The 18,900-nt window shown below is 47.4% G+C and overlaps 1 protein-coding gene across 2 annotated transcripts; it reads left to right on the top strand.

Moving 5' to 3' along the window:
• Nucleotides 1-1,131: 1,131 nt before the first annotated feature.
• TAPBPL (TAP binding protein like) lies at nucleotides 1,132-18,635 on the top strand. 2 transcript variants are annotated; one of them, XM_034786226.1, is made up of 7 exons: nucleotides 1,132-1,284; nucleotides 2,096-2,344; nucleotides 12,769-13,044; nucleotides 14,013-14,354; nucleotides 14,568-14,897; nucleotides 15,654-15,749; nucleotides 16,809-18,635. In XM_034786226.1, exons 1-7 carry the CDS (start codon nucleotides 1,236-1,238, stop codon nucleotides 16,847-16,849), a joined length of 1,383 nt encoding a protein of 460 aa, XP_034642117.1. In that variant the 5' UTR covers nucleotides 1,132-1,235; the 3' UTR covers nucleotides 16,850-18,635. The 2 variants fall into 2 exon arrangements, with proteins under 2 accessions (XP_034642117.1, XP_034642108.1); XM_034786217.1 differs by having other exon boundaries at nucleotides 2,093-2,344.
• The last annotated feature ends 265 nt before the right edge of the window (nucleotides 18,636-18,900 follow it).

The raw sequence follows: 18,900 nt of genomic DNA, 5'->3' as shown, positions 1-18,900 counted from the left end.
GCCTGTTCTTTTTGCGGATACAGACTAACACGGCTGCTACTCTGAAACCTGGAATTCAAAGGGCTCATTCAAACACTCCCAAGGTATAGGTCGGTTTGTGGTAATATTGGGATGGAAGGCCATTCCACTGGATTGTTTTTTGGGGAAAGGGGAACACTGTAAAACCTTAAACCCATTCAGATCCTCATGAGAGTCACAGCTCCAGCATGAAGGGGGCCATGATTGAGGGGCTACCTGTGGAGCAGCTTACTGTATACAGGAAGCCCTCCTACAGATGCACCTCAGTCATACCCCTTTCACTACCCCCAATTCTTCCCAAAACAAGTGAAGTTCACATGCAAAACCCTTTACAGCCCCAAAAGAAGAAAAGAAAAACAAAATCCAACCAAAACCAAACAAACAAAAACAAACCCTCAAACTCAAACAAACGACAAACATAAAGCAAGGAAAAGCAAAGTTAAGGTGACACTTCCAACACAGCATAGCTGTACACCTGTGTGAAGATAACAGTACGCTCCTCCCTAATTAAAAAAAAGCCATTTTCTTGCAGTATATGTGAGAGAGACAGAGAAACTTAGTCAGCCTTTGGTATATCAGAAATACTTAGCCTCTTTCTCACTCATCTCTGTTGAGTTGCTGGATTTTTTCCTTCACTTTCTAAATCTAGATTATTATTTTTTTTCATTCTGAGAACAAACTTTCCTTGTTTCTGGAATTCATGTCACACCCACTGAACTCAGATAGTTTGTTACATGTAACTCATAGGAGACAACTTTCAAGCACTTCTATTCAGCTGAAGAATGATCAGCAAAAACTATTTTGTGAGCACAAATCTTTTAAAAATGCATCTGAACACAGATTCAAATGGGTCCACAGAGGCTTGGGGATCTCAAAAAAAAAAAAAAAAAATGTGGCACAAAATGGGTTTTGGAAGAGACTGACACAGGAGAGTTTTATCAAAAAATGCAATGCAGAGAGTTAAACAGCCAGTTTTGCTGATGCCCCTCAATCCTAACCTGCAATCTCCCGTTATCTGGTTTCCAAGTGTCTCAGGCTAACCGGTTCCTCTCTTAGGTAAGGAAAGAGTTAATATTCTCCAGTCTGTTTTTGGTTGTCAGAGTGAAAGTGAAAGTGAAAGGAAAGGCACTAGAAGGCTGAAGACTCATTCAGAGTTTGATTCTAGCACAGACGCCTGATGTTTTAGGGTGTCTGGAACCCCTTGTTTGGGGGACAAAATGAATCTAGGGCTCATCCTCATCTGTGGAGTACTGGCTCTGAAGGCTGGTGAGTTTAGGAGGTGTCAGCTGTGGGATTCTGGCTGGTCTACAGGGATGCCTCTTCAGAAGGCCCATTATAGCAGGGGTGGCCAAACCCTCCCAGCCGCATAGCACAATCTTCAGAAGTTCCAGAGCCAGAGCGCACCTGCCAGGGCTCCGCTTGGTGCTTCAGCCCTGCTCTTGCTGAAGCCCCGAGACCCCCCCTCCTCTGGGCAGAAGCCCCTATCTCACCACCCTGCTGCAAGGCAGAGGGCCCAAGCTCCCTCCCCCCGTCTGTTAGGTGGAGAATGGGGGGAAGGGGCGGGGGCTCTGTGAGCCGCACTTAACGGTAAAAGGGCCACATGTGGCTCATGAGGCACATTTTAGCCACCCCTGCATTATAGCCTCAGGGAGCAAGAGGGGAACAGTTTGATTAGCAGCTTGTGTCCCAGAAAGGATTAGACAAATGGGCCCCCATGCCCCCCCCCCCCCAGAGATGGATGGACCTTGTGGTGGTGACACCAGAGGGAGGTGTGATAGTATAAGTTGATAATCATGGGAGAGTGCCTGGGGACTTCCAAAAGGATGATGGCAGTGGGGGATGGGCAAGTAATACCAAACTGGGAAGAGGTACTTAAGGGGAGGTGTTCCAGGGAAGGAGGGGAATTGTGTAGTGGTAGTGAGCCCCAGGGCTCACCTGGATCGTCCCCTTTTCTATAGGGCTGCCCCAGCAAAGGGCAAGATGTCAGTGCCAAATATCTTGTCCCAATGGGGCAGCAGGTATGTGTATGTGTGTGTGTGCACCCCACCTCTCAGATGGTTCTTTTTCTTCTCAGCAGAGCTGCCAGTGGAGCTGGCCCCAGGGTCCCAATTACGCTCTGTGGATGTGGTCTTGGACTGTCATTATATAGAGGAAGCTGTGGGTGGATTTCCGGGTGCCTTTGCTGGATCATTCTCCTCAGACCCTGCCACCCTAGTGCTGAGAGGTGTCAGCATTGCTGATGATGGAAGCTTGGACAGTGTCACCAATTATGAGGCGCCAGGCACAAATACTGACTCCGCTTCTCCCATCATCTTTGAAGTCTCAGGTGAGTGAGGAGCTGGGGATAGGAGAATTGCCATGCCAGCCACAGTAATCCATGAGTGAACTGAATCTGCACAGACTCAAAACACAGAGCCCTGCCTCAGGGGCTCACAGGACATGTGATGGACAAAGGGATAGCAGGATGAAGGGCGCTGTGTAAATAGAGACAGAGTCACTATCTATCAACTTACTTACATTAGACGGACAAGGTGAGTGAGGTAAAATCTTTTATTGAAACAACTTCTGTTGGTGAGAGAGACAAGCTTTTGACCTACACAGAGCTAGCTCTTATTCAGCCCTCCTTGAGATCCAAAGAAGAGCTCTGTGTAGCATGAAAGCTCGTCTCTTTCACCAACAGAAGTTGCTCCAATAAAAGATATTGCTTCAACCACTTTGTCTCTCTAAAATCCTGGGACCAGCATGGCTACAACAACACCACTTACCCACATGACCCACCACCACAATATCTGAGCACCACATACTTATTAATGAGTTACCATCACAGTCCCCTTCTAAGATAATTGCATTGGTACTCCTAGTGAAAAAAGGAAAAGCCATTATTTTCACTGATGGAGACTGAAACGCGAATAAACTGCCCTGGTGATAATCTGGCTGCACCGATATAAATCGTATCATACAGAAGAGAGTTTGCACTGTGGCTAAAATCCCAGTTATATCAGTAGCTAAAGTCCCAATATAGACAAGGCCATGGACCAGAATATTCATAGATTTTAATTAATATATTCAGCTATTTTAAGGCGAGAAGGGACCATTAGATAATTTAGTTATGGGGTTCTCAAACTTCAATGCACCACAACCCCCTTTTCACAACAAAAATTACTACATGACCCCAGGAGGGGGGACCGAAGCCTGAGTCCGCATGATTCCCACTGTCCTGGGTGGGGAGCCAAAGCCAAAGTCTGAGCCATAGTTCCCTGGAAAGGGTAGGGGTCAAAGCCGAAGCCCAAGGGCTTCAGTCCCAACCAGAGGACCTGTAACCTGAGCCCCTCTGCCCAGGGCTGAATCCCTCATGCATGGCTTCTGCTTCGGCCCCAGGCAGTGGAGCTCAGGCTTCAGCCCCAAGCCCCGGCAAGTCTAAGCCAGCTCTGGCAACCCCATTAAAATGGGGTTGCGACCCACTTTGGGGTCCTGGCCCACAGTTTGAGAACGGCTGATCTAGTTTAACATCCTGTATAATACAGGCCATAAAATTTCTCCCCTTTATCTCTGTATTGAGCCCAGTCACTGGTGTTTGTCCAGAAAGGCATCCAATCTTGATCTGAAGACTTAAAGAGATGGTAGTTGTTCCAAGAGCTAATCACCTTCTCTGTTAGAAAATATGTCTTATTTTTCATTTGAATTTGGTTGGCTTCAACTTCCAGCCATTAGTTCTTTGTTAGGCCTTTCTCACTTGATTAAAGAGCTCTTTCACACCTGATATTTTCTCCCCTTGGAGGCCCTTATACACAGGAATCAAGTAACCTCTCAATCTTCTTTTTGATAAACTAGGCAGATTGAACTCTTTAAGCCCCTCATTGTAAACATTTTTTCCAGCCCTCAAATAATTTTTGTGGTTCTTCTCTGAACCCTCTGCAAAATTTTCAACGTTTTGTTTAAAATGTGGACATCACATCTGTACATGTATTCCATTATCAGTTTCACCAGGGGCATACACACTACACTCCTGTTTATATGTTCCAGGATCACATTAACCCTTTTTGCCACAGCATCACACTGGGAACTCATATTGAATGTTTGTCCACTACAGCCCCTAAATCTGTTGGATGGTCACTATTTTCAGGATATAGCCTCAATTCTATAACTTGGGCCTGCATCTCCTGTTCCTAGATGTACAGTTTTGCATTTGGCTGTATTCAAATGCAAATTTTTGAATGCGCCCAGGTGTAACAGTGCCTTTGTGGAACAGAACTGAGAATACCAAATTCAGGACAAACTGCTGAGAAATAGGGCGGACATACCCCAAACTAGTGGTTATTCTCCCATGAGATATACAATACCAGCAACAAAAATAAACTTCTGTTTCACCACACTGACTAACAAGAAGTCATAAAAGCAGTTTCCTTAGGCATTCCAGTCCAAGTCCGAAAACACTAGACTTAGAGATGAGTGGTTCTTTAAACCAATTTAATCAAACAAAAGGTTCTTCTGATCCCAAAGGACCAGCCACATACCCAGGTCAATATATAACTTAGATCTTACCCAAAAATCATGCTGTTGCCAATCCTTTAGTATCTACAATATAAAGGTTTATTTATAAAAGGAAAGAAAGAAAGGTGAAAGTTAAAATTGGTTAAAGGAATCAGGTATATACAATAATTGCAAAGTTCTTGGTTCAGGCTTGTAGCAGTGATGGAATAAAATGCTGGCTTAAGTCAAGTCTCTGGTTGCTTCCAAATCAATAGAAGGTCCTTGATCCCTTGGTTAGAATGCTCCCATTGATATAATTCCATAGTCCAGAGGCTTGAGCAGGAAAGAGCTGGAGCAGGAAAGAGGCAAAATGGAGGTGTTTCCAGGGCCTTTTATAGCTTCTGCCATGTGGAGGGAAACCCATTGTTTCAAACAAAGCCCTCAGCACAGCTAGTGGAAAATCATAGTTGACAAGATAATGTTTGGAGTCACATAGGCAAGTCACATGTCCGTGCATGATTAGACACAGTAGAAGCCATTACCTATACCTCAAACAGCACGTTCACAGGAAAGTCCATTTAGGGTAGGTGGGCGTCTTCCATTGTGGGTTAAATGTTCTTTTGATGGGCCACTCAATTTCAACAGTTCCTCCAAGATGTGCTGGCTAACTATCTTGTCAGCGCTACCGCAGGCGAAGACATTTGAAATCCAGGTATAGAACCAATGCTCATAACTTCAAATACAAAATGTTACATGCATACAAATAGCATAATCATATTCAGCAAATCATAACCTTTCCATAGACACCTTACTTGACAACTTTTGTACAATATTTGTTGCAATTATATAACAGCGGTAGCAACAATGATCTACATCAGAGGTGGGCAAACTTTTAGGCCCGAGGGCCACATCTGGGTGGGGAAATTGCATGCTGGGCCTTGAATGTAGGGCTGGGGCAGAGGGTTGGGGTGCGGGAGGGAGTGCAGTGTTTGGAAGGGGGTGTGGTGTGCAGGAAGGGGCTCAGGGCAGGGGGTTGGGGCAGAGGAGGGGCGCGGAGTGTACGAGGGGGCTCAGGGAAGGGGGTTTGGGTGGAGGAGGGGGTGCAGAGTGCAGGAAAGGGCTCAGGGCAGGGGTGCAGGGAGGAGTGTGGGAGGGAGCTCAGGGCAGGTGTTTGGGGTGCAGGAAGGGTGCGGGGTGCGGCAGGGATGCAGGCAGGGTGTGGCAGGTGGCTCAGGGCAGGGAGTTGGGGTGCGGGGAGCAGGAGGGGTTTGGGGTGCGGGCTCCAGCCTGGGGTGGCTCTGGGCTGGCAACGGGGTGCAGCAGGGCCAGGGCAGGCTCCCTGCCTGCCGGCCCTGTGCCCGCACCACTCCCAGAAGCAGCGTGGTGCCCGTGGTGTCATGGGAGTGGCAATCCCGCAGCCCGGATCCAAGCCCTGACGGGCCAGATCCGGCCTACGGGACATAGTTTGCCCACCCCGATCTACATGGTCATATTTTAGTCAGATAATGTCACACCAGGTTACCAACTGGTCCACTTCCTTCTGTATGATCGCCCCATCCTCATTGCTATTTACCACTCTGCCAGTCTTTGTGTCATCTGAAAATTTTATCAGCAGTGATTTTATATTTACTTCCATATCATTGACAAAAATGTTCTTAATCCATTTAACATGTGCTGTATTGATATTGCGTTAATGCTAATTTTTAAAGTCATATTGGCATGCAGTACTGAGTCAAACACCTTACAAAAGTCTAAGTGTCTTACATCTGCTTTTATCAACCGAACTTGCAATCACATCAAAGAATGAATTCAGGTTTGTTTGACAAAATCTATTTAAAATAAAAGCATGTGGAGAGGCATTAATTATATTTCTGTCATTTAAATTTTTTATTAATTGAATCCTGTATCAGCTATTCTGTTATTTTGCCGGGGATTGATATCAAGCTAACTGACCTACAGTTGCCTGTGTCATCCTACTCGCTGTTTTTGAAACGTGGCACAACATTAGCACTCTTCCAGTCTTCTGGAATTTCCCATGTGACAGGATATACCTGGCCCTTCAAAGCCCCTTGCTGGAGGCCTTGTGGTCCTACCTCACCCTGCCCCAGGAGAGGAGCAGTGAAGATGGGTCCTCCAGGCCTGCTTAGAAGGGTTGCATAGAAGCAGCCAGTCAGAGCCCAGGAGGATCAAATAAAAGCTGCTGCTGGGCCTGAGCAGGTCAGTTCCTGGCTGAGTCCAGAGGAACAAGGCAGGGTGCTCCTTGCTGGTCACAGGAGCTTGAGAGAGAACTAGAGGGAGGTTTCTGGGGGTACTTGTGTTCCATGAGGAGGAAGAAGATCTGAGAACTTCAGCCCAGAGGGAAGGGTGAAGAGAAGGGAGCTATGTGGGAAAAGGTCCAGGGAATAGCAGCAAACTGGAGGCAGCAGTATTTTGGTTGTGGTTTATAGGATTCCTGAGTTGGGACCTGGAGTAGTGGGTGGGCCTGTGTTCCCCCACTGGCCACTAGCAAAGTGGCCTAAGCCCCAAGAAGGGGACAAGTTTCCTTCAGAAGCCTGAGCGAAGGGACTGGATTTAAAGGTCCCAGAGATGGGGCTGAAGACCCTCATGTGGGCAGATAGTTTGTTGGACTTTTGCTACCCCAGAAGGGGTTCATCTGTTGAGGACAGTGAGTTGGCCAGAGGGCTGAGCCTCTGAAGACCTGCCTAGCGAGGTTGACAACCTATAGAGGGTACTATGAGTGGGGAAAAGAGGACTGCAGTACTGCACCCAGCCAATAGGAGGTACTCAGGAGGTGAGTGCCCCATTGCACCCCAGTATTTCAAGATTTATTAAAAATTAACATCAGCGGGCCAGAGATCTCCTCAGCCAACACTTTTTTATGACTCTTGGATGCCAGTTATCTAGGGACCTGGTGATTTAAATTATTTTGTGCTTTATAGATATTGGTTAACATAATTCCTAGTTACTGAGTTCTTGAAAGTACTGTACTTCATCATCCTCATATGATATGAGTATGTCATCCTGCTTCTTTTCAAATACAGACCAGAAATATTTATTGAACTCTTCTGCCTTTTCAGCATCATTATAGCTCAGTGGTTTCAGCATTGGCCTGCTAAACCCAGCGTTGTGAGTTCAAACCTTGAGAGGGCCATTAAGGGAACTGCGGTAAAAAAATCTGTCTGGGGTTTGGTCCTGCTTCGAGCAGAGGGTTTGACTAGATGACTTTCTGAGGTCCCTTCCAACCCTATTATTCTAATGTTACCATCTCCATCCAGTAATGGGCCTATACCATTGCTAGGATTTCTTTTGTTCCTCATACACTTAAAAAACTACTTATTGTCCTTGCACCTGCCGGCATGGTTTTTTTCTTGATGTCTTTAACTTTCTTTATCAATTTTCGACACTTCATAACTTCAAAACTGGAGCCCTTCTGAGTTTCAAAATATGCTCTTGACTGGGAACTGCTCCTCTCGGCACCAGACCCAATGCTAGTACAGGCATTGTTGTACTTAAAGTACTGCACAGGATCTTTTCAGGGGGAATAAGACAAAACGCCACATTTATTAGTAATACATGTATTCATTAACACTGTATTATATGCATATAATATATTACACTTACACTCACACACACACACAAACACACTCCGTCTTGTTGTTACCAATTAGTTGCTCCCCTTAACTTCACTGGCCAGGTGAGTTAGATGGGGGAGGGGGTGGAGCCGGGCTTCTGCCGATCCGGATCGATGCTTCCATGTTGACAAGACGAGACCCGGGGTCCTCTGCAAGACACCTCACTTTTATAGCAGCTTTTCTCTTATGCAAATTTATACCAGATTCAAACTCTGTGTCTGTGTCCATTGGTCCTTTGTGCTGCTTTCTTTTGAGTGTTGTCCCAATGCTGCAAAGAGGGTGTTTCCAAAAGAAGGTGCTTGCTTCTAACCCCCGAGGCCGTCAGTATGTTTGCTTGTCTTTAATGAGCCCACTTGACACGTTTTATTGTCCTTGGGTCTGGCTCCCAGCCCCTCTCCAACAGTTGAGGCTGTCTGGAGGTGCTGCCTTCCATGCCTTGCTCATCCACACCTCATTCATTCAACAGGGCAATTGATTAAGCATGGGGGGGGAAGAGCTCTTGTTCTACTGCTAGCAAAAAGAAATTTTTTTTCTATCTTATTCTATTCTTAGGGGCTATAATATTATACCAAGGGCAACGCAAAGTTTCTAAATGAGGCTTTGATACAAAGTCCCATGAAAACAGAGGTCACACGTGGGTAGACCCATTACAGGGTTATATGAAGAGGCACAATGTAACGTCATATGAAAATTATCAGAGATTTATCTACAGCATCAACATTGATATTGGCACCATCAGCCCTACCATTGGAGCCATTGTCACAACTATTAGCACTGCTGTTTCCTGAGAGCTACTTTTCATCCCTGTCACCAATATACTCCTTCTCTACCACACTGAGCAGGGACCCTCACCTGAGGAGCGAGGTCGATACTGCCAAGGGTACTCGGAAGCATGCAGTACTGAGTCCTGGTGCAGAACTAGAATTGGATGGGGCATACCCAGTTATGCCAGTATCAGTACAACCTGCCACCATGGCCTCATTGGCCTGCCCTCCCATAGATCTTGGAGCAGGGTCCCCTCCAATGTCTCAGCAAAGAGGAGAAGATTTCAGTTGCCTCTGGTGTTGCTGGCCAGATCACCCTCCCTAGAACTAGAGGGAACCTCTGAAGATGTGATAGAAGCAGTGAGGGAAATGCTCCAGCTGCCTTCACCACCAAAGGAATCTTCTTTATCCCTGGACAAGACAGTTACAGTGGCTCAGACACCAGCTGTTGATTACTTCAGCTGGGCATCCCAGGAGCTACTCTCAAGGACAGTGGATACAGGACACTGTGGTCCAGGAAAACACACACAAGGTATTCAACAACCTCAGCACCTTGAAGAATTGCTCTCCTGATCAGTGAGGGCATCCTAGATCCAGCCAAGATCTGCTCCATACTCCCAGCCTCACCCCCTCTCAATGCAGTGAGTGAGCCATCTTCACCCAAATTCCATTACTTAAGGCAAGGACAGCAAACCAGCAGACTGCAGCACTAGCTTCCTCAAGGGGTTAATATTGGTCTGTCAATCACCTTGCTTCCTTTCCTGATTGGCTAAATCTGTCCCGATATTATTAGGCCTTAGACCCTTCCTGAGAGGTTGCTAGGCCGGATAGCAATGAGGGCGGGCTCGGCCTGCCTGATATTTCCATTGGTGTGTTTTTGTGATTGGCCACACGTTCCATGTTGCTGGGTAGAAAAAAACACTCCTTCTCTGGCTCTGTAATTGGCAGAGGAGGGTGAGCTTGGATCCTAATGATTGGCCAGGGCAACATCATATTTTGATTGGCTGCTGCCCTGCCCGCCTGAATTTTGTATTGGTTGGTGAGACCTGTTGCTAGGCCAAGTAGCTGGCGCTGGGACTTGCCAAGGGTAATACGGAATCGTGGGAGAACTTTAAAAATGAGGGCCAGATGCGGGGCATCTTGGGATGGATGTTTTTGCACACCCTGCCTCAGGTGGTCCTGCCAGTGCAAGTCAGTTCTTATCCGGACCTGGTTTCTGTGGGTGCACTTGCACCCCTGGACCTCAGTTGGAGCTGCTATTGCGTGGCAATTTTGCAGTGTGCAACCCTGGGCTCCTGAACTGTAGTCCACCACTGTCATAAACACATGGACACCTTCCTGCCTCCTTAGATAAAGACAGGGAGAGAGAGAGAGTGCAAAGTTGCATGGTGGAGTTGATAGTAGAGAGGTAGAGAACAGGGAAGGTGTGGGGTGAAGGTAAGGAAGAAGGTGGGAATGAAGGAGGGTAGGAAGGGAGAGAGTGGGGCAAAGGAGAACATGATGAAGGGGGACACACTTGGATGGGATGTGGGGCTGCTGAAATGGTTAGAGGAGGAAAGCTACAGATGAGAGATCTCAGCTTCAGTGATAGTGAAAAAGGAAGAGAAGATAGCAAAGGGGAAGGAAAGAGCGGCTTTTTCTAATCTTGCTGAAAAAATCAGCAAGATTTTGAGTGGAAAAGTGGAAATGACAAGAGAGGGGAGAGTTTAAGGTTGGACATGAAAGTTGCAAAAAAGTGGTTGGGGATTTGAGGATGGTCTGCAGTGAGAGTGCTGAAGTGCTGTTTGACTAGGGAGAATGTAGGAGAGAGCCTGAGAATCCTGATACCTACAGTTCTATGCTGTCAAGCAAGCAGCTATGTAACCCTCTAGCAAAGTGTGTCACACTACCCTCTAGTGCCTGGTCCATAGGCTCCACAGTCTACTTCTGCTACCACTTACTCCTTCCTTGGGTATGTCTACACTGCAATTAAAAACCTGTGGTTGGCCCGTGCCAGCTGACTGGGCCTCGGGGACTCGGGCAGCAGGGCTGTTTAATTGCAGTGTAGACTTCTGTGCTTGGGCTGAAGCCCAGGCTCTATGACCCTCCCACCTCGCAGTGTCCTGGAGCCTGGGCTCCAGCCCAAGCCCGGACGTCTACACTGCAATTAAACAGCCCTGCAGCATGAGCCTCCTGAGCCTGAGTCAGCTGGCATAGGCCAGCTGTGGGTGTCTACTTGCAGTGTAGACATACCCAGTGAGATCAAGTGTAGAAGTCTGTGTTGTGGATCTGAAAGTCCTGAGTTCAAACCAGTTGATGATATATGCAGAGAAAAATCATGTGTGATAATGTAATTTAAAAATGTATCATATCATCATAATGAATATGCATCAAACCAGCAGCAGAATTACAGCTACCCTGTTCACCGGGCTCTGTAAGCACCTTCCTCATGTGCACCTTTCAAACTGGCTGCATGTTATACATTTGGACTATCTCTGAAACATCTCGCTATGCTCATGGTCTATACTATACATTTCCTTGCCCTCATGTCCCACCTAGATACCAAGCCACAGATCCTGCTGCCTTCAACTGAGGACAGAGTTCCTTTGTGGAAGAATGTACACTTCACCCTGGGTCTGCAACTTGCCTGGGGTATAAGGATGGGGTACAAGGAGAGGAGAGGGTGCAAGAAGGGGAGTATCACAGCTACAGGACTAGCTGCACTTCAGTCCCCTTTCTAGTCTCTCTCAGAGAACCCAAATCAGGTCTTGGTCCTCTTGCCCTTGTCTGTTTTGGGATGGAATCTTGTGATTCTTTCATACTTGGATCAGGGCTGGGACCAGTGCCCCATGTATGACAGCTGCTTATCACGGTGCAGGTCCAGCTAGGTTTTGGGCACCTGTGTTTCCTTCCCTTGGGAACCTGTAACCAGTGATAATGACCAACAAAATAATCAAATATTTTAAAACAAAATATTTTTACTTAGCGGTTGAAACAAAGTTTTTCTCCTCAATCACAATGGTTAGAAACTTACTTTTTAAATCAAAGCTGAAATTCTCATGCAAATGTTTGATTTCAGCGGGGGCTATAAGAAAAAGTTGGCAAAGCTGTTACAGGATCATCTTGAGCCATCTTCTCCTATCTGCCTGGACCATCCCAGATGGTCACCTGTTGGGAAGACCTTAATCAAAGACATTCTCACAAAAACCACCTCACCAGAGCCAGACCAATATACAGTATTAACAAATTATTAAAAGCACTCCCATATTTTGTCACGTGGAGTATAACTGAAGAGAGTGCAGGCAACAAGAAAGATTGGCATGTGCTTCAGTAACAATAATTGATTTGGCAAGTAGATTTTCTCTTTGACAGACACACATCTCTAGCTGTTGCTGTGCCCTCAATACCTCTTCCTTTTTCAGGCTGGGACCTTTAATGTTTCAGCATCCCCTTTGCTCCTTGGTTTAGGCTTGGGAAGAATAAACCTTGCTAGCATGGTTGGTATGTAGGCAGGTAGGTATTTCCCAAATTATAGCTCTCCCTATTGTTCCCTTAAGGTATCGTCTGTCTGTTATTGTTTTGTTCCCTGTTGTTTTCCCCCAACAGCCTTTGAGATTATCCAGTCTGGCTGCATAGTTAAAGCAAACAGGTAAACTGAAGAATATATGATATTCATAAAAATAGTACATATGACTCCTTCATTCGCCACAAGAACTTCTTTAAACAAGCTGGGAGACCAATGTTACATGCTAAGGCTCTTGTGTTTGCATAGCAGCAGCCTGACCCCATTTTACACTAGGTGTAGACAGCCCTTGGCGTCTCACCAGAATAGGTCCCTACTGAAACTTGATCCTGTTTTTCCTGTTCCATTCATCAAACTACATGTCTTCTCTTTCTCATTACAGCAAGTTTGGTACCCGTCCCATATGCGGAATCCCTGCTGCATGCAGACTGTGCTGGGGAGGAAGTGACCTGTGAGATCTCTCCATACAGCCTACACCTGGCAGATGAGGGGCCCAGCCAGGCCTCCTGGTTCATGGGGACCCTGAAGTTGTCCAGTGGGATCAGCATAGCCCTGGTGCTGAAGGTCAGCAGTGACAGGGAGGAAGATGACAGAATGGTTGTGCTGCACCCAAGGCTGAAGGTCCCTGTAAGCAAGGAGGGCACAGTGCTGACCACAGGTAAAGAAAGTGGCAAATGAGGGGAAAAGACCTTAGTGCTGGAATGCACCTACTGCACCAGGGAATACTAGGGGAGCAGACACTCCAGGGCTGAAGCCTCCACACCAAGGAGTGCTAGGGGAACTAGAGACCCCAGGAATACCACCCCACTCTGTTGTCCGGGACTTAAGGGAACTAGAGAAAGGGATCGCACATGCTGTGAGTTAGCAGGATAGATAATCCTCTTCTTGAGGGAAGCTCAAATGTACGGGGCCCTCTGGGCCTCCTCCTATCTGCAGGATGTAACTGCTGGGCCACCAATGTGCCCCCTTGATCACTCTGCCCTTGCATTTCTGTGCCCCTTGACTCCCCAATTCTGGCCCCGTTGTTCTCCCCACCACTGTCACTATAAGACTATACCAGGGTTTGAAAAGGGACTAGATAAGTCCATGGAGGTTAGGTTCATCAATGGCTATTAGCCAGGATGGGCAGGGATGGTGTCTCTAGCCTCTGTTTGCCAGAAGCTGGGAATGGGCAACAGGGGTGGATCACTTGATGATTACCTGTTCTGTTCATTCCTTCTGGGGCATTGGCCACTGTTGGTAGACAGGATACTGGGCTAGATGGACCTTTGGTCTGACCCAGTATGGCTGTTCTTATGTTCTTATGTTCATTATTTGCCACACCACTGTGACCCTTGGCAAGTGCTATGTCTGCTCTCCAAGAGTTTGGTGTAACAAGGAGAGCAATATGCACGTACTCCCCATACCCTGCTAATAGCGCTGCAGCCTGCAGGATGGGATCTTCTTGCGGGGAGACACATCTCCAACCTTTCAACCCAGCATGGCCAATCAGTCCACAGCATGCTTCCTCCAAGGGGGTTGAACTGTGACCCAGTCCCTGATGTCCTGCCAGGGGGAGTCTTCCATAACCACATATATTTAACACTGTCTCAGTCTATTCGTCTTTCTCCTTCTCTTTGTTCCTAGTTGAATTCCAGTTGTCATCTCGCACCCCTACTTTGCGTACCCGACTTGGTACCTCCGTCACCCTGGACTGCAGCTTTGCCTTGGCTTCCAGCTCTCCACTGGCCTCGCTGGAGTGGAGGCTGCAGCACCGAGGCAGCGGACGTAGAGTTTTTCACTACCAGGCGGGGGATGTGGCACAAGCAGAACAGTCAACGGCCCACGTGGATGTGGGGCAACTGCTGGAGACTGGAGATGCATCACTTAGCCTGCATAGAGTGGGTGTGGGGGATGAAGGGACATACATCTGTTTACTGTCCACCCCGCAGCACCAGGCCCAGAACATCATCCAGCTGCAGTTGGTCGGTGAGGCAATGATGCTCTAAGGATACCTAGTTAGGGGGCAATAGGGGAGACAGGCCCCATTCACCAGAACCTCACCCTTCCCCCATCTCTCTGCTCCCCTCCTTGCTTCCCCAGCTCCACCCAGTGGGGCTGAGGGGCTCCTCTGTACTACTCCATCCCCTCAAACACAGTTTATCACCGGATGGATTTAATTTCATGTTTAACCCCCTCCAGAGCCCCCAAGAGTCCGTTTGTTCCCAGAGTTGGTGTCACGTGAGGGGGATGGAGCCACTACCCTGACCTGTGAGATCTCTGGCTATTACCCCCTGGATGTGTCGGTGAAGTGGACACGGGAGGCCCCTGACGACAAGGACAAGGTCCCTATCTCAGGCTCAAGCACATACTTCTCCAGCCATAGGCAAGCCCAGGATGGCACCTACAGCATCAATTCGTACCTGAGTATCAACACAGCCACAGAGCTGGGACCTATCACCTACCACTGTCATGTCTCGCATCTGGCCCTTGAAGAGCCAATCACAGCTAGTGCCCAGCTCAGAGCACCAGGTAAACAGGGGGAAAGGAGGGTGAGTGCTCCTTATTGCCCCGCCTCTCAGCTTTTGCTTCAACCCTCTGATCTCCTAGCTCCAGCTCTTCCCTCACCTCTCAGTTGGTGGGTACTATAACCCCATCCCATTTGGAGTACCTCCAATTTCTCCCAATTTCCCTGCCTGCCCTCATTCCCCATCCCTTCTTTCCTCTCCTGGCTTCTCAGTTGCACTTCTTCAGCTCTTATTGCATCCTCTAAAGCACTTTGTAAAGCATGTTCTCTGCATCGTGCAGCACCTTACGCTGTTAAGGGGGCAGTCATTTCAAGGGAGCAAAAAGGCAGCACTTGGACCCTGCTCCTGCTCGGCGGACTCCTTATTGGGAACCCAACCATGCCCCAAGGACCCCTGTACACTGTTGTCTCCAAGGGAACCAGGACCTTCTTTGCCCTCACCCCCTTCCTTCCCCAATAGGAACTCAGCATAGTCCCTGCTCCCTGTGGCACTGTTCTACCCAATAAGAAGTCAGCTTTGCCTGAAAGCATACTCTGCCCTCCCCCCACCACATACTTCTCCCCCTGATGGGACCTGATGCTGCCCTATGGACTGTCACTTCTCTCTAATGAGATCCTAATCTTTCCCCAGGAACTTTCCACATCTCTCCTCCAATAGGATCCCAACCCTGCCCTGTGTGTGATCTGTGTGAAGAATTTTAGCTCTCTGAAACAGACTCAGATGAGCGTCACATCACTGACTCCCCCTCTTTCCCTAACAGAGCAAAAAACATCTAAAGAGCTTGTGGGAGCCTTCATTGCTACTTTCATCTTCCTTGCTGCTCTCGTTGGCCTCTTGCTCAGGAGAAGAAAAACAGGTAAGAGTGTAAAGCACTTCAGCCCTCTCCCTAGTCTGAGGTTCCACAGTCAGAGCTCCTGCCCTGCTCCCTACGGTGCCGCTGGCTGTGAGAGGCAGAGACTGGAGTAGCTTGGAGCACCTGCTACAGCTAGCGCTCCTGCCACTCTAATTACAGTGCTTCCTGTAGGGAGTAGCATAGCTGGAAGCTCCCTCACAACCAGCTGTCCCGCCTCCTTCCCTACAGCAGCCTTGCTGGAAGAAGCCCAGACTGGAGTATTTGGGAGCTCCCCTCATACCTCGTGCTCCTACCTCCTTTCCATTGTGCCTCCTTGAGGGAGAAGCTGGAAATGGAGTAACCGGGAGATCATTCCGTAGCTAGTTCTCCTGCTTCTCTTCTTACAGTGCCTCTTGCTAGGGAGGAGAGGGGGTAGCTCTTAGGAGTGTTAGTGATGATAACGTAGTACTCAGGCCTGTATATTTGCCTGAGACAGAATTTTAGGTCTTGTTTGCCCATTTGACTTTTGATATTTTTATATTCTTACTAATATGTATGAACAAAGACACTGTGTGTTACATCTGCTCACAAGCAGATCAGGTGAAAAGAGAGAAGAGATAGAGCTAAAGTGTTGTTGGGCAGAATGGGTGTGTAATATACGAGCAGACACTTGAAGGACAGTCCTGCCTCAACTCCTCTCCCGAGATAAGGTCAAGCAGCCAGTCGGGAGAGGCAAGAGGAATGGGGGTGAAGGTGTAAGAAATACTAAAAGCCAAAGAAGTCCCTGTCCCTGACTGGAGCACAACCTCACTCCTTACTCCTCCCATGGGATACAGAAGAGGTGGTACTAAAGCCCCCAGACCCCAAACCCTCCAAAATGACCATAAATTATAAGGGGTAGGATCAAAGGTGCACTACTACTGGTCTTCTGCTTTCTGTTTGCATGACAAGAACTGGGGCAGGGGGAAGGGAAAGCCGTTAATATTAGCCTACCATCACCCTGGTAGCTGCAGAACATGGAAGAGAATGACATTTTACTGATTGTTTTTGTCACCCTGAATCTCATTATTTTTCTCTTTTCAGTTGATCCAAAGTCTGAGAAATCTCTGGACACTTCAGGATAAAAGGGACAGTTAACTCAGTTACCCTTATTCCTGCGCCCCCTCTGACAGACCCCAGATCAGATGAAGACCCAACCACTCTGAAATTAACCTCCCATTTTACATTAATGGAGCTGTCACCTTTTCCAGGGACTCCCTTGCAGCTCTGTAGGAAGGAATAGGAGGACCCTTGTGACCCTGGAAAGGTGGAGTCAGAGAAAAGGGGGTGTCTCCATCATGTGCGTGGGGGTAATATCATTAAACTCCATGTAACACTGTTCTTCTCACACTTTCAGGTACACAGAGCTAGATCCACAAAGGGATGTAGGCATTTTAGGTGCCTAAGTCCAACATTTAGGCACCACTGAGATCCTCAAACCTCTGCTCAGCTGGTGCCTAACCCTTTAGCTGCCTAAATTCCTAGTGCACCTAAGGTTCTGCTGGAAAAGTCCCCTAAGCACCTAAGTTCTGCCTGTGGACATACACAAAATCACCTAATTCCTGATGCCACTGAGCTGCTTGGTTCCCTAGCTCATGCATAACCCCTAGTAGGATTGTCAACCTAAGCAATACCCTGCCTTTGTCACCTGCAGGGCCTGATCCCAGAGGCATGCTCGGAGCATACCTATCAGATTCAGATCAGGCCTTGAACAAAGACAGCTAGGAGCAAGCAGGTCAAAAATTTGGTGGGTGTATGTATACACGTATGTGTGTATGTGTACACCATCACTTTGCCCATGTCATCCCTAGCTTTTAATTCCTCCCCTGGCTCTCCCTTCTCTATCACATCAAATATAAACTGCTTGTATTCATCTTCTAGTCCCTTCTTGGCCATTTCCCACCCTACCTAGCATCTCTCATTTGGTATTGAATGTTGATGCTCATCTCTGATGGGCCCATCATGCCAGCCTCCATTGGCCACGGGTTACATTTTCAGACAAGCATCTTTCTACTTTCTCCCATGCTATTCAGCACACTTGGGAGGGGCTCCCTGAAAACATTCACAAAGCATCCACCTTCAAATACATCCGCAAAACTCTCCTTTGCCATGATGCCTGTAATATATTGACAATGGTTAGAATGCTGATCAGCCTGACCATTATTGTCTCATTGTTTCCTTTTATTTCCCTACAAGTCTCTTGCTTTACGCTTAGATTGTAAGCTCTTTGGGGCAGGAACTGTCTTTTTGTTCTGTTTGTACAGTGCCTAGCACAATGGAATCCTGGTCACAACTAGAGATCCTATGTGCTACAATAATGCAACTTAATAACATTATTAGCTTAGTGGGTAGAGCACTCCCCTGTAATGTAAGAGGCCCAGGTTTGTATCCCTGTTCTGCCTGAATTGGAGCAGGGACTTGAAGTCAGTTCTCCCACATCCCAGGTGAGTGCTCTAACTACTGAGTTGTTGAGTATTCTGGGGTGGTTATGTCTCAGTCTTCCCTGCTGAAGCTGTTCCACTTGATATAGATGAAATATTTTTGGAGCTGGGCCTCTCTCACATCTCAGGGGATTGCCCTGACCACTGAGCTACAGAGTCAAACTCCTGCTTTGTCTCCTCTTTCTTATCCAATGAATATTTAATTATTTATATGAAGAGGCTCTTCAGCAGGAGAGACTGAGAGCCAGTTACATCCCTTGTTAGTATCTTGCTAAAATACTGTATTTGGGAAGCTCAGGGTGGGAGAGGGTGTGGGTGAGGAGTGGGGCTCACTCTGTAACTGGCTCAAACGAGATACGGTATTCACTGCACTTTGTGCTAGTTTGAATTTGACTTCTGAATAAAACCCTGTTGTTATTTTTCTAACACATTTCCACTTTAACTCCAAACTCACCTGAATTGGAAGGTCTGGGGAGGGAGAATCATCATGCCACCTCCTCTCAGGAGAGGTGGAAGGGTGAAATTGCAAAGTGACAGATCACAATAGAGGTTTACTAGTTATTATACAATTCTCTTCTTTGTCCTTTTCTGCAAAAGTAATAAGGTAAAAATGAAGTATTTCATTCCCAGCCTCATTCTGTAAAGAGCAATGTTTAGAGGGCTTATTCCTTCACCCTCCCACTTCCCTGCTCCTT

This window comes from Trachemys scripta, chromosome 1 (assembly GCF_013100865.1).
Source record: "Trachemys scripta elegans isolate TJP31775 chromosome 1, CAS_Tse_1.0, whole genome shotgun sequence".
NCBI classification, from domain to species: Eukaryota; Metazoa; Chordata; order Testudines; family Emydidae; genus Trachemys; species Trachemys scripta.
The sequence above is the reverse complement of the archived record's forward strand: the minus strand, read 5'-3'. Positions and strand labels throughout refer to the sequence as shown.